At 42.4% G+C, this 13,728-nt stretch overlaps 1 protein-coding gene across 1 annotated transcript in view; it reads right to left on the bottom strand.

Annotated features, from left to right (window-relative positions):
- Positions 1–5,029: 5,029 nt before the first annotated feature.
- Positions 5,030–13,728, bottom strand: part of LOC147897878 (uncharacterized) — a 32,144-nt gene continuing 23,445 nt past the window's right edge. Inside the window, exons 2-3 of the mRNA XM_087380139.1 lie at positions 10,189–10,259; positions 5,030–7,907 (exon numbers count right to left, since the gene is read on the bottom strand). Of these exons, the coding sequence (XP_087236265.1) occupies positions 5,210–7,907; positions 10,189–10,259 (2,769 nt within the window). The 3' untranslated portion in view covers positions 5,030–5,209. The remainder of the gene's footprint in view (positions 7,908–10,188; positions 10,260–13,728) is intronic.

The raw sequence follows: 13,728 nt of genomic DNA, 5'->3' as shown, positions 1-13,728 counted from the left end.
TGCCCAGATCCAAACTTAATTCCATGTCAATTGCAAACCTATATGCTATTCAAATTTAGATATGAAATAGAAAGGCCTTCTAGCCTTGAATTGGGAAGCTATGCCATCTAACCAAACCCAATGCCTAGTAAGCGCCAACGCTTGATTTGTCAACCACCTATGATGCAACATAAAACAATGTTGGACGAAGATGTCATGCACCTTGTCATTTGAAATAAAGAATAAGTCCTTGGAGAGTGAATCTATGCTCTTAGTAAGCAAATGTCTGATTGTTGGGTGAGTTCTGCTCTAATAGCTAGGCCACGGGTGGTAACCCATTCTAGATGGCCCTTTTTGTAAGGTTGTTTTTTTTGTTGGTCTGACCAACGACAGTCTGGTTACAAGTCGGCTCTTTTTTAAATTAAAAATAATAATAATCAAGGACAACATGGTTGCATTGTTGGAGACATACGTCTCCTATAATGTATACAAGTTACACATGGGCTTTGACGGAGACTCAAAACATGCCATGCGAGCTCCTGAACAGATTTAAGAATGATACTAGAGGATCATAGAAATGCAAATAACATCGAGGATGATCCTCTCCAAGACAAATCTCATTCCAACCATGTGATCAAATAAGATAAAAGTCAACCTTCTCTAAATAAATAACAATTGTAGCGCAGCTGAGAAGGGCATTGACATAGATGCCCATGGAAAGATGGTTTTTACTATCTTTTATGTGCAAATCGACACTATATAGAGGACTATTTCAACCTTGAAGAATTTGCTATGAAAGTTTGAGTGCATGATCCCTTGTCATCGAGGGTCATATGCCCTGCCCAAAGGGAAAGAAAAGATCATTCCTAAAAAACCCCATTGCAATGAGGACAAAAACCTCCAAATATCATTGATAATCATATATCTCCATAGCATTGCCCAGCAAGAGTTCCTTTTAACAAAAAAGATCAGAACAAGACATGAAATTAATAATACAAGGTAGCAAACTCAACCTGCGTGGGGAGAAACAAAGAAGCCAACGTTCAACTAAAGGCTAAAGCAAATAGCTTCTCATCTCAGGGGAGAGCAGAAAGTACATAGATGAAGTCCATACACAGTTTCTTTTCTCCCTATACAAGTAGACAATGCCATACTAGGGTTAATATCCTTGAGAGCCCAAAGTAACTAGTATAGCAGTGAAGATTACCAATGATAAAGAAGCGAGATCCAACCATTACCATCAACGGTATGCTTGGCCCGGACCACTATCAACAAGGGAATGGCTAGCTTCTATTGCATATTTTTTTGTGCTCACAGCTTCAAGCTCTCCGATTGTATTCAATGAAACTAGTTCTTGGAACCTGCAAAAGTAGATTCATACGCAAGCTTGACATTTGCACCCAATTGTTGATAAACTCCTGAATTATTAACATGTCTCACGGATAGTGGTCATATACCAATGTCTTTACTATCAGTAGGGTCGTTCAGTCCTAGCCAATCTTCTATGTCCATATTATTGTTGGGAGTTCTTCCTCTAACATTCCAGGTGCCAACAAAGATCCTGGTGGGAAGCAGGGTTCTGGAGGTGTTAACAAATGATGACAGAAGCAGGGAAAAAGACAAATTAGCACAAATTGCTCGTTCTAAAGGTCTTGGATAAAATGACCGAATTAACATTTTGGCATCCTGCTCACCAGAACTCATGTTTGTCAGTGAACTAATGTTTGAAGATCCTAGCATCTTTTCATGTCAGCGTTGCTGATGGATACCTAGGCTGCCTAGGCTGCTGACCTATGAATAGTTCATGGTAAGGTTCGATTGTTACCCCTGTGACGCAAATCGACTGCCGTGTACCTATAGAGGCTGAATGACAAAGTTTTTTTTAAAATAAAATAAAATAAAAAATAAACATGCTGATTATTATTGATAAAGGGGGGGGGGTCAGTCCCAAAGAGACTAGATACAAAACTGAGGCCAAACATGTGGGCGAGGCCCTAGGCCTACGCTTGGACAGCAGTGTCTCTCATACAATACTCACGAACAGTGCCCTCCCTATATCCGTGAGGCACTAACTGACTAGAGGGTGGGAGGCCTCTAAAATCCTCACAATATTTAGCAGGGCAGATCTTGCAGTCTTCATAACCATCACCTCTCTGAAGCCCATGGGGTAGAGGGAAGATCGTAGGCATCTCCTAGTAGCACCAATTTCCAGTTATTGGCAAAGCGGAAAGTAGCCATCAAGCCAGACTGTCTAATAGCAGCCTCAAACTGTGTCCAAACACACCTCGAGACAGGACAATGCCAAAATAGATTATTAATATGCTCCATAGCTCTCCCACAAAGCGCACACCGTGGGTTAATATAGAGCCTCTTAGCTAACTTAGCTCTAACATGAACCCACTGATTAGTAATTTTCCAGAGAATAAAACTGAATCTACCTGCATTCCCCTTACACCAGATTTCCTTAAATCTTGCTCGCCACCAGCTCGGGGCTCGCCTTTTTGGTCAGATTAGGTGATCTCTGGCCAACTAACTGTATTGAGGCAATCGGGAGGAGATCACATCACTGCTTTATGGGTAAAACTTAACTGAAGAAGATCTCTGCTAGGGTGGTATAAAGGAGGCTGATAGAAGGCAGGTCTAAGGGAATGAATGACAAAGATTAAAATTATCTTTTTCCGAGCAGCTGGACTGTCTCTCAAAGCTTTGCTCCAATGAATCTGCAATGAAGCTGTCAAGGGAAAATAACGTTCAAGAAACTGGTTAGTCCTATTGTTGATGAGAAGCATAAGTTTTTTTATAAAACCTAGAGAATGCAAACCAGAAATGTAGATGAAGTTCTTGGTTTTTCTGAATACCTTGCCTCTCCTTCTCTTTAAGCCTCAATCTTTAAATGAACTCATCCTATAGCAGATCAACGACGTACGATGTTATTATCCAAATATCTTTAAATATGATGTGATCATCCAAATATCTTTAAATGCATTTAGGTGCTTCATGTGAAGTTTCCAAAGCAAAGGAGTAGCATTTGAAGTTTCCAAAGCAAAGGAGTTGCCTTTTCCTTAGGCATGGACATTTGGAGTGGCACTCATAGCATCCATACCAGAGTGGATTTGAATCGGCCCCATGCCTATCTCACCTTCTATAGCCCTATTCTCTAGATTTGCTCCTAATAATAGGCTTTCATTCTTGACCCATGCTGCATATGGAAACAGGTGAATCTTTTTGCGGTTTACCTAATCCGGAGAAAAAGATTGTCAGCTTCTATGTTGTACACTCAGAAATCTTGATTCTGCTTCAGATAACTTTTTACAAACCAGCTACCAATACTTGAACCGTAACTCCTTGCCCCAAGGTCAACATAGATGAACGTGGACGGTGATAATTGATACTAGTGAAGCTTGGACAATGCTTGATCTTCTTTGGTGTTTTCTTTTAATATGATCCAAGGCTTTAGTGGCTCTCACTCTTTCTCTAAAACCACGCGCTCAAAGCTTTCTATGAAAACCAATACACTCTTCCATCAATACTTGGTACTTGTAGAAAAACACACATACATTGTTTACAAGATTACCTTTTTCTTTTAGATAACGTTGGCAATCTTCCCTTATCAACTGCAAAATGTCCTCTGTTAGCTCTTCTAGAGACTTATCTAAAGTCCTTACGACATTGGAGGGGTTTAGTGGGAAATTGTATTTCCCATATGCTGAAAGGGTTTTTTTTGGGAATTTGGTGGGAAATTCATCCTATGTGGCAGGTTATGATTTCCCACCTTTCCCCCATGCATTTGACCTCGTGTATTTGTGGGAAAAGAGTGAGGGCCTCCTCCTTATGACATGCAAAGATGCCCACATGATTGGAAAGTCTAGAAATGGTGGGAAATATTACTTTTTCCCATGTTCCGAATTTCGCACCATATCATTACCCTTAAGGCTACTCCTGTATAGAAGCCGAAGGATTAGAAGAGCCTTGCTTGACTCTCGTCTCCGCACCGCACTACCTGATGAGACCGTAGCATCCTTTGACTTCAGGCACACATTTAGCCTACTGCTGTGTTGATGCTCTTCTGAGATTCTGCTCACTTGTTCGAGGTAATTCTCCTGGTGTCCCAGCTCCGATTGCATGGGCAAGCCAGATACCTATAGCAGCTTGGACGTTGGAACATGGGCATCATTGACGTAGATGGCTCCAAAACTTGGCTCCCATGAGGTTCAAGCAAGTCCATGGCAACAATGGGTGCTCACCATTTTACGAACCCCTTTCACCTCCCCATGAAGATCGCTCTTCGTAGTACACTCAGCCCGACGCAGCTAAGGTGGCAAGATACAGAAGTAGAAAAGAACATTTGATGAAAAGCTCGCTCGCCCAAAGAAGATCTTTCGAAAGTGCAATCTCTACAAACCATTATGGGTTTCTCTGCCGACGAAGATCTACCTGGAAAAGAGTTGAAGAAGACAGAGAAAAAACAAGCAGCCGTGCAAACTCACACTAAACTCAATGAAAGCTGCAATCCATACATTTACAAAAAACCAAAAAATACATGAATATTCATACAACTCGTGAATAACTTGGCTCCCATGAGGCCCGAGGAAGTCCATGGCAATAATGGTGTCACCATTTTATGAAGCCCTTTCACCTCCCCAAGAAGATTCCTCTTCGCCAGGTACACTCAGCCTAGCACATCCAAGGCGGGAGGATACAGAGGTAGCCTGACGAAAAGCTCACCCAAAGAAGATCTGTTTCAAAAGTCCAATCTCTATAAAGCGTTATAGGTTTCTCTGCCGATGAAAGATCCGCTTGGGGAAGAGCCGGAGAAGACAAAAAGTAAAACTACGCAGCCATGCAAAATCACACTAACCTCGACACAATTTGTGAGTAAGTTTGGCTATAGATCAGTTCCTAAACCCTAATAATTATGGATGGATCTCAACTATCATTGATTTTTTGGGCGCCTTAATTTGGCATGTTTATCCTATACCACATTTTTGCATAAATTTGGTACAAAAACCAGCATTTCTGGTTTTAATTTATTCTATTGATACAAATAGGCTTTGATTCAATGTAACAATGCTCTTGAAAATGTATAAAACGAGGTTTACAGCCAGATTTTAAATAAAAGCAAAATCCCACAGACGGTGTACCTGGTTGAAAATTCTACTATTTTCCTTAGGAGCCTCTAATGTCCCTCTTAAGATGTGAGGTTGTATGCCGGGTCGTCTTGGGCAGTGAGTCACCTTGCAGAAATATGAAATGACATTACTCCCCCTTGCGAGGTGCCTCTATGATAAATGGGAGTAAGAGTTTTCTCAATCTTGGTTCTAGCCAAGTCAGGAGACTGCATTCTGAGAGCAAACTGAAGGCCTTGAAAGTAATCGGAGAGCTGAAGATGTTCCAATTCAGGAGCACGGCCTTCTAAAATGTGAACCACACTTTCCATTGATGGCCTCTGATCAGGATTCTCCAAAACACACAAGAAAGCGGTGTTCATCATGAATCTCGCTTGCCTTATCTCTTCTGGAGTGTCCACCCTTGCTATACGGGTTAATTCAGCGTCTCTTCCTTCTTGTGCCACCTGATGGTAGAGCCAAGATGGGAAGTAATGCTTCTCTGTGTCTGCCAATGAAGGATCAAGGTTTCTCCTTCCACCAAGTATCTCCATTAGTAGCTTTCCAAAACTGAAAACATCACATTTTTCAGATAATGTAAATTCCTCACTAAGCCACTCCGGGGCCAAATAGCCAGGTGTGCCTCTCATGGCCGTTATCTTATGCGTTTCGTCCCTGCCCATGAGGGTCGAAAGTCCAAAATCTGAAATCTTGGCTACAAAATCCTCATCCAAGAGAATGTTTTGAGGCTTGATATCCAAGTGAATAATTGTACGATTGCATTCTCCGTGTAGGTATGCAAGGCCCCGTGCTGCTCCTAGGGCTATCTTGAATCTGTACTTCCAATGCAATGGGGGGCTTTCTGCCGTGAAGAGCCAGGGATCAAGGGAACCTTTGGCCATGTATTCGTAGACCAAAAGCCTGTGAGTCTCTTGAGCACAAAACCCAATGAGACCAACCAGATTGTAGTGATGGATTCCTCCCAAGATCTCTACTTCTGCTCTGAACTCCTTTGTCCCTTGCCTTCTGCTTTCTGAGCGTTTCACCGCTACTCTTGTTCCATCTCTTAGAATGCCAGCATAAACTGCACCGAACCCACCTTTTCCTATCTGCTCGCTAAACCCATTAGTGATGGAATGAAGATCTTTGTAAGAGTACCTGGTTGGCAACCCTGTTACCGAGTCCCAGAGTGCTTCTTCTTCCTCCGGTTCTAGATCTGCCCTCAGTTTTCTGTAGAGGAAAGCTGACAAAATACAAAACGTAAGCAAAATTGCAATTGCACCAGAAACCAGTCCGGCAATGAGTCTCGGAGCTGAGCCTGATTTGGATTGAGGAAGAGCTGAGCTGTCCACCTTGAGAAAAGCCAGATAGCTGTTGTTCAGGGAACCCTGCAAGCTGCTCATGTGATTTACATGGAAGCAAGAACTAGAATGCACATGCCAAAAGGCAGCAAGACAGGAGCAGTTTTGCAGACAGACATGCGTACAAGTCTCCTGCGTTGAGAAATTCAGTGGAGAGGAGTACTTGTTGGAGAAGTAGTCCACCCCCGTCAATGCCAGAAACTGTTGCTGGTGGCTTTGGGAAGAGTCGAGAGTACCCGTCTGATTGTGTAGGCAAGTCAAGCTGTGCGTTGGTGGACAGCCCTGCGAGCTAATGGAAGGAAATGCCGTTGGAAACAAGCCATTGCCAGGGCACTCACAGTTCCCAGGTGCTGTGCAGATTCCATAAGGTCCACAATAGTTGGGAAGAAGGCACCTATTATCACTAAACAGATCAAGCACTCGAATCACCGACGCACCTAATGTGTTGACAAACAGATTTCCATCATACTGCAACAACAAGAAGGTGATCATACCGCCTCCGGATACAGAGTCGGAAAAGGTCACCTCATGACTCTGACTGTCATTGTCGCTGTGAGCAGAGCACAGATCCGGCCATTTCAAACTAAATGCGGCGATCTTATCGTCCTTCTCAAGAAGGAGGCCACCTACGGGATTCATGTAAGCTATAGAGAGATTGCTGCAAGTGTGAGTCACGCCGAAACTGTCGTTGCGGCCATAGTAGCTCCATATCCAGTACGGTTGGCGAGAGTTTACGGCATTGTAGTAGAGCGCAAGGCCGCCTGCTTCCATCACTAGGCTGTACAGGCCTTCGGAGGGATCTGAGACGGAGGCCCAACTGATCAAGCTCATGCCTGCTTGTAAATACTGAGCACTCGTGAGAGTGTGAGTGGGATGATCCGAGCTCTGCCATAACAAGTTGTTATTGGCATCGAAAAGCAGCAGAGTTCCTACGGGCAGGAGATTATTAGCTGTTACGTAGAAGTTGCTCGTTTCTGTGACGAGCTCCATGGAAACGACACCTTTGGGCTTGGTGGTGCTGTTTGAGGACCATGCGAAAGATCCATTCCCGTCCAGCAACACAAGGTTACCAGAGGGTTGATGAAGGGAGAGAGAGAAATTGCCAGAGACAGGATTATTGCGATTGGCCATCCATACAACAGCCCGCTGGGAGATGGGCACAGCAGCCGAAGCACTAAAATTTACGTACACGAGGACGGAGAGGATATAAGAGGAGGCGTTGGACGAAGTTGGGATGAAGAGTAGCCATGCATCTGCCTGATCGGAGAGAGTGCTGGATGTCGAGTATGCAACATAAGCTTTCATTCCTCCATACTCTTGCAGAATCACTGGATTTGCAGAAAGAGAGTCGAACGACACACTGAAATTCTGAGTTGCCGCTTCACTTGGCAGACCCAGCATATACATTAGAAACGAGCAGCAAATGAATAACACTTGGAAAGCAGTAGTCATATTGAAATTTCTAAGACAAGATCAAGACACAACATAGGGGGTTGAAGAGCTTCTTGAGTTTCTCAGCTCTAAAGGCAGAACTGAAGGTCGACTGTCCCAGCCACATGCTTCTTTGTCAATAACCCATGCTTGGAAAGCTTCCGTTTCAATTGAAACAAGAGAAATGGAGAAACTTTTTCATTTTTTCACATAAAGTTGCAAATCTACCTCCCGACAAATTATAAGTGAAAGTGTAAAGTAGCTCATAAATATTTCGAATAACTTGTAAAAGGGTAATGATAGGTGTAAATTGGAAGGAAAGGGAAAGAGGAAAGGGAAGTCGAGGGTGAAGGAATATGGAGAAAGGTAGCTGAGTGAAAGCTCTAGAGGAGATAAAAGAGGTGAAAGATGCGTATGTACGTGTGGTAGATGGACCATTAAATATAGGAGAAGCATCACCGAGTTAGAGACCCACCCCAGTGGGTCTCAAAGGTGGGATCTTAGATTGACTTTAGAGATCATACATACATACATATACATATATACATTTACGTGTGTATATATATATATACACACACACACACAATATATATAATATAATATAATATATACATAGTGTTTATACATATTATTATAGATATAAATATTTACTATATATACGTTATTTATTATTATACACACACACACTCACACCAATTACGGTGGGACCGTGGGCATTAATGAATCAACTGCTACAGCCTAGACGAGGCCTAGACCAACTGTCTAGTTTAGAGTGTGCCACCCAATCCTGTCTAATGCTCGCATGTCCCACGTGTTTCATCCGTCCCCTGCACAATGCATCCGCTCTGTCCTACGTAGTGCAGCCCAATCCTCTCCATGCAACACATGTCACCGCACCGTCAATTCTCGAAGCTCTTCTCAAACGTCCTCCAAATTTCTTTCCGAACCTCCCGCAGAGCTCCCTCAGTGCTCTTCCCAAACCTAACTGCTCGTTAATGAAGATGCAACATGTGTCGTCACATGGTCAATACTCCAAGCTCTTCTCGAACGTCTTCCAAGCTTCTCCCCAAACCTCCCGAAAAGCTCCCTCTTGCTCTTCTCGAACCTCCAGAATTTCTCCACATGGAGACCTCTCCTTAAAGAATCAAGTAGAAGTGGTGGATGGACCATTCAATATAAGCCGGGAGGTGTGTTTGTGTGGTGGATGAATCATTAAATAGAAGTGGGGAGGCGTGGTTGTGAGTGTCTGTGTGGTGGATGGACCATTAAATATAAGTAGGGACATGGCCATTTTGGCAAGAGACCCTCATTTACATATTGTCACATGCTTTTAATAAAGATGGTTTCATACATGAGCGCCCATTTCTAGACCCAACAAAAGATAGAATCATTTAGGACCTCCACAAGAGGACAAAAACTTGACCCTAACAGCGCGTTAAGAGCACATTAAAAAGACTTAAACAACCACTAAACCAAAACTTAAACTAGTCAAATTGACCAAATGAACTGAAAGAAGTGGCATGGACCTAATTAGCACAAATTAAGCAAGTTCATCCCTTAGAACCTTGCAGGGCCAAAAAGAAGTCTCATTTTGAAACTAGGCATTGGGTGGACCATGCCCACTCGACATGTGGCTTTTTCAATCTCGACACTGGGCGCACTTCAAGTGCCTAGGTTTCAAAATGAGGCTTCTTTTTCTATGGACACTAAGTCTTTGTCATGTCTTAGATTTTCATTTTACTAAAAAATACATATTAGATAACTACTTTACATGAAAAAATGGATAAGTTTCTCCATTTTTCCTATTCAATTTACAATAAGACTTTCCAAGCATTGGTTATTGACAAAGAGACATCCAAATAGTAATGAAATCGATGTCAAGTTTATGCACCACATCCACGAGAAAGGAGTAGCTAGCATGGATGTTTACATTGTCTCGTTGGTTGCAAGTTCAAAAGGAGCCTTCTTTTTCTTTCAACACTTTGAACTATTTTAGATTTTCATTTACCCCAAAAAATACATGTACTTATTGTATATGAAAAAATGAAAACATTTATCCATTTCTCCTTTTTTCAATTGACATCAAGACTTTCCAAGCATTGATTATTGACAAAGAGCAGCTAGCATGGATGTTGACACTGTCTCTTTGGTTGCAAGTTCCCATTCTTGACCACCACCAAGGAATCGTGATTTGCTTGAATACAAAGTCCCACTATGAAATCCCTAAATTTCAAAATGAGCCTTATTTTTCTATCAACACTTTATCATATCTTAGATTTTCATTTACTAAAAAATACATGTTAAATACCTACTTTATATGAAAAAACGAAACAATTTCTCCATTTCTCCTTTTCCAGTCGACATCAACACTTTCTGAGCATTGCTATTGACAAAGTCACACCCCAACAATAATGAAATCAATGTCAAATTTAGGTACTATGTCCACAAGAAAGGAGTAGCTAGCATGGACGTTGACATTGTGTCTTTGAATGCAAGTTCCCACATAGACTTTCTTGACCACCGCCAACGACTAATGATTTGCTTGAATAGAATGTCCCGAGAATGTCCCACCATGCAGTGCCTAAATTTCCAAACTTTTTCTATTGACACTTTATGTTATCTTAGATTTTCATTTACCAAAAAGTATGTGTTATATACCTATTTATATGAAAAATGGAAAACTTTCTCCATTGAATTAACATCGAGACTATTGGTTATTAACAAAGAAAGGGTCATTGTTTGCTTGGGTGTAGCCATTTTTGGTGAGGTTTAGGGAATTTTTTGTACATAGGTATCTTGCACGACCCATAACTTATGCATTGCTCAACGGAATTCGACAATCTTTGCCCTCAAGTTGTAGTGTGCATGCAAGAGCTCCATATAAAGAAAGAAAGTGCATCTTCCATACCCGAGTTATGTTGCATTTGAAGCATGCATCTTGAAGAGTATAAGAAATAGCAAGATATTCAAAAATATCAAAATTTGGTTATGTATATTCATGAAGGGGGATAGTTCCTCCCTTCAGGGGCCCGGCCCCTCCCTTCATGTCACTTCCTCTTTCCTTGCTTTGAGCTCCCTAGTTGCAGGCTCGGCCCTTCTTGCTTCTTTCCTAAAGGGGGCTGGTTCCTTCCTTCAAGCTCCTTTTCTTTGTAGTCAGTGGCTTTCTTTAATTCAAGCTCCTTGTCTTTTGCAATTTTTGCCCAAATGGCAAATTGAGTTGTAGCATCTACTTTCTCGTTGTAGACACCTGTAAAAGGCAGGCACATTTGATATGTCCATGACTTAGGCAATGGCACATTACATACTCTACATAGTGATTTGCATGCACAAACACCCCAAAGCAAAAAACATGCACAGGGTGGTAGCATACAGGCCATTGGATCATGCAATCATTATGATGGGGTTATGGCAGACCATGCATTTTGAACCCTGTTGCATAACATGATAGGCATCCGATTTAACTATTGCGGCTGTTAATACCAATGTCTAACTCTGTACATGAAGAAGTTGTTTCTTGATTCCTTCCTATCTCATCCTAAGGCTGCAGATGTTCTCCTTCATCTCCTCCACTCTTTGCTCACTCTGTGCAATAGCTTCATCTGATTCTCTTGGCATCTCTTGAAGCTGCTTAAATTTCTCAATAGCATCAACATGGGCCGTTTCCAAGACTTCCACTCTAGTTTGGAAATTTCTCATGATGATGGATTGCTTTTCAAAACTTTCAAAAGCCACTGCAAGCTTGTGCACAACCTTATCATAATCTTGTTGCAGGGTCTTCTGCTTAACTTTCCAAAATTGCAAAAGTGGCTCTACATAATAAGCTCCAGTGTGGCTGCTGCAACTTGCTCCACCATGGATGCTCTCTGCATTGTTCTTGGCCTAGAGAGCTGCTCATTGTCTTCTTCACCATGGCTGCTCTCTGCCCCATCCTTCCTGGCCTTAAAGCTCTCTCGTAGCTCTTACATCACCGCTCTGGTTTTTGCATTCTCCCTTTTCAGTTCCTCCATCATCTGGTCTTTTTCAATGTTCAATGCATTCTAAGTGTTGCAGAGCCATTGGTAAAGAGCCTCCTTTTTGGCTCTCTATTCTTCAATATGCTTTTGCATCGTTGCGAGCTCCTTCTCAGCAATGTCCCCATCTGTTTTGACATTTTCAAGCATATCCTGTAGCTCCATGATGCACTTCTCTACTTCTCTTCTATGCCCTTCCATGTCGACCATTTTTGCAGTGACCTCAGCTGGCTCTCGTGCCTGCAAGGCCCTCGCTTCTACCTCCTCTACCTTGGCTTCTACACCTCCTTGATAATTTTCTCATGTTGCATTGCTTTTGGTGCATTGATGGCTTTCTCTTGGAGAAAAGTCACCCTCTAAGACATCTTCTTATCGTATTGCTCAAAAATCCATTTGAGGGTAGATGTGATCATGTGCATTGCAACTCTAGTGGACTGAGTTGACAATTTGGATTTGCCATCCATGCAATTCTTCAAGTTGGTTATCATACTCTTGGAGATTGCCCTTGAGAAAGAGACATCATGTCCTTTCAGTTGCTCTACTGATGTTTGAGCCTGCTAAAACTTCACAGTTCCTCTCGGATCAGGAAAGAAGTGAATTGTCTTCTTCAGCACATCTTGGAGGTTTGTTGACAAGCTAGATCTTTACTAATCTGAGTGTTGGGGTATACATCTAGAATATCTTGTCTCTTCCTCTGCTTCTCCAAGTATTGTGCTTGCAAATCGCCTCCAAGAATGCCTCTCGCATTTTCAGTCATGCTTTCAGTGATGCTTATCGCATTTTTAATCATGCCTATCACATTTACAATCATGCTTTCAGTGAGGGTAATCTTCTGACTTGACAAACTATTTGTCCCTGCTTCATGTTCACCTCTTGTACCAACCTGGTAAAGTTACTGAGAGCATCCAAATTGGGCTTTTGAAGAGCGAGTGAGGAGCTCCCATATGCCACGACTTCAAGATCACAGGAGGAGAGGCTCTCGCAGTGTGCTGCAGAGGGGAAGAAAAGATTGTGTGAGGGGATCTCCCGGATTGTGCAGAGGGGGATGAAACATTATGTGAGGAGCTTTCAAACTGTGCATACATGTTTTAGAGCTTGGTGTGTCTAGGGGATCCATTATGAGAGGGGATGGAAGTTGCAGAAAGAAATAGTCGAGAGGGATAGAAGACGAAACAATGAAGGAAATGGAATAGTGGAGGCTTAAGTTTCCAGTTTGAGTCCAAGGGAGAAAGGAATGGTTGAGAGGGATAAAAGATGAAACAGTGAAGGGAATGGAATAGTGGAGGCTTAAGTTTGTAGCTTGACTACAAGGGGGAAAGAAATGGTTGAGATGGATATCAGACAATAGTGAAGGGAATGGAATTGTCAAGGTGAGATCCACCGCGGTGGTTGATTAATTCAAGGCAATAGTACTACCTTGCATGATAATGAGTGATTAGAGGTGATTAGGCTTCAAGATTTACATATGTGGTATTGCCATCTTTCACTGGTGGTAGCATCTAAGATTATTAGCCACGTATGTGGTGGCAGCTAAGATTCCACCGGGCTGGCAGTAGTTAATTACCAGCCACTACGATAGCCCGCAATCACTCACCTGCTAGTTACCACCAGTGGGCCAATTACCACCATTGAGCTTGCATGCATGGCCATTAGAGTGCAACTAGTCATCACTGGGCTTGCATGCTCAGTAGAGTGCATGGTAATGAGTGATTAGACTTCATGATTTACGTTTGTGGTAATTACTGCCACCTTCTACTAGCGGTGGTAACCGGTGGTGGACCGTGGTGGCTCTCATTAGCCACGTCTGTGGTGGCTAAGATTCCACCACGATGGCAGTTAATT

The sequence above is a fragment of the Dipteris shenzhenensis genome, chromosome 10, assembly GCF_047967505.1.
Source record: "Dipteris shenzhenensis isolate YYH24624 ecotype China chromosome 10, Dip_SZ_1.0, whole genome shotgun sequence".
NCBI classification, from domain to species: Eukaryota; Viridiplantae; Streptophyta; class Polypodiopsida; order Gleicheniales; family Dipteridaceae; genus Dipteris; species Dipteris shenzhenensis.
Note: the sequence above shows the minus strand (reverse complement) of the source record. Positions and strands in the feature narration are given on the sequence as shown.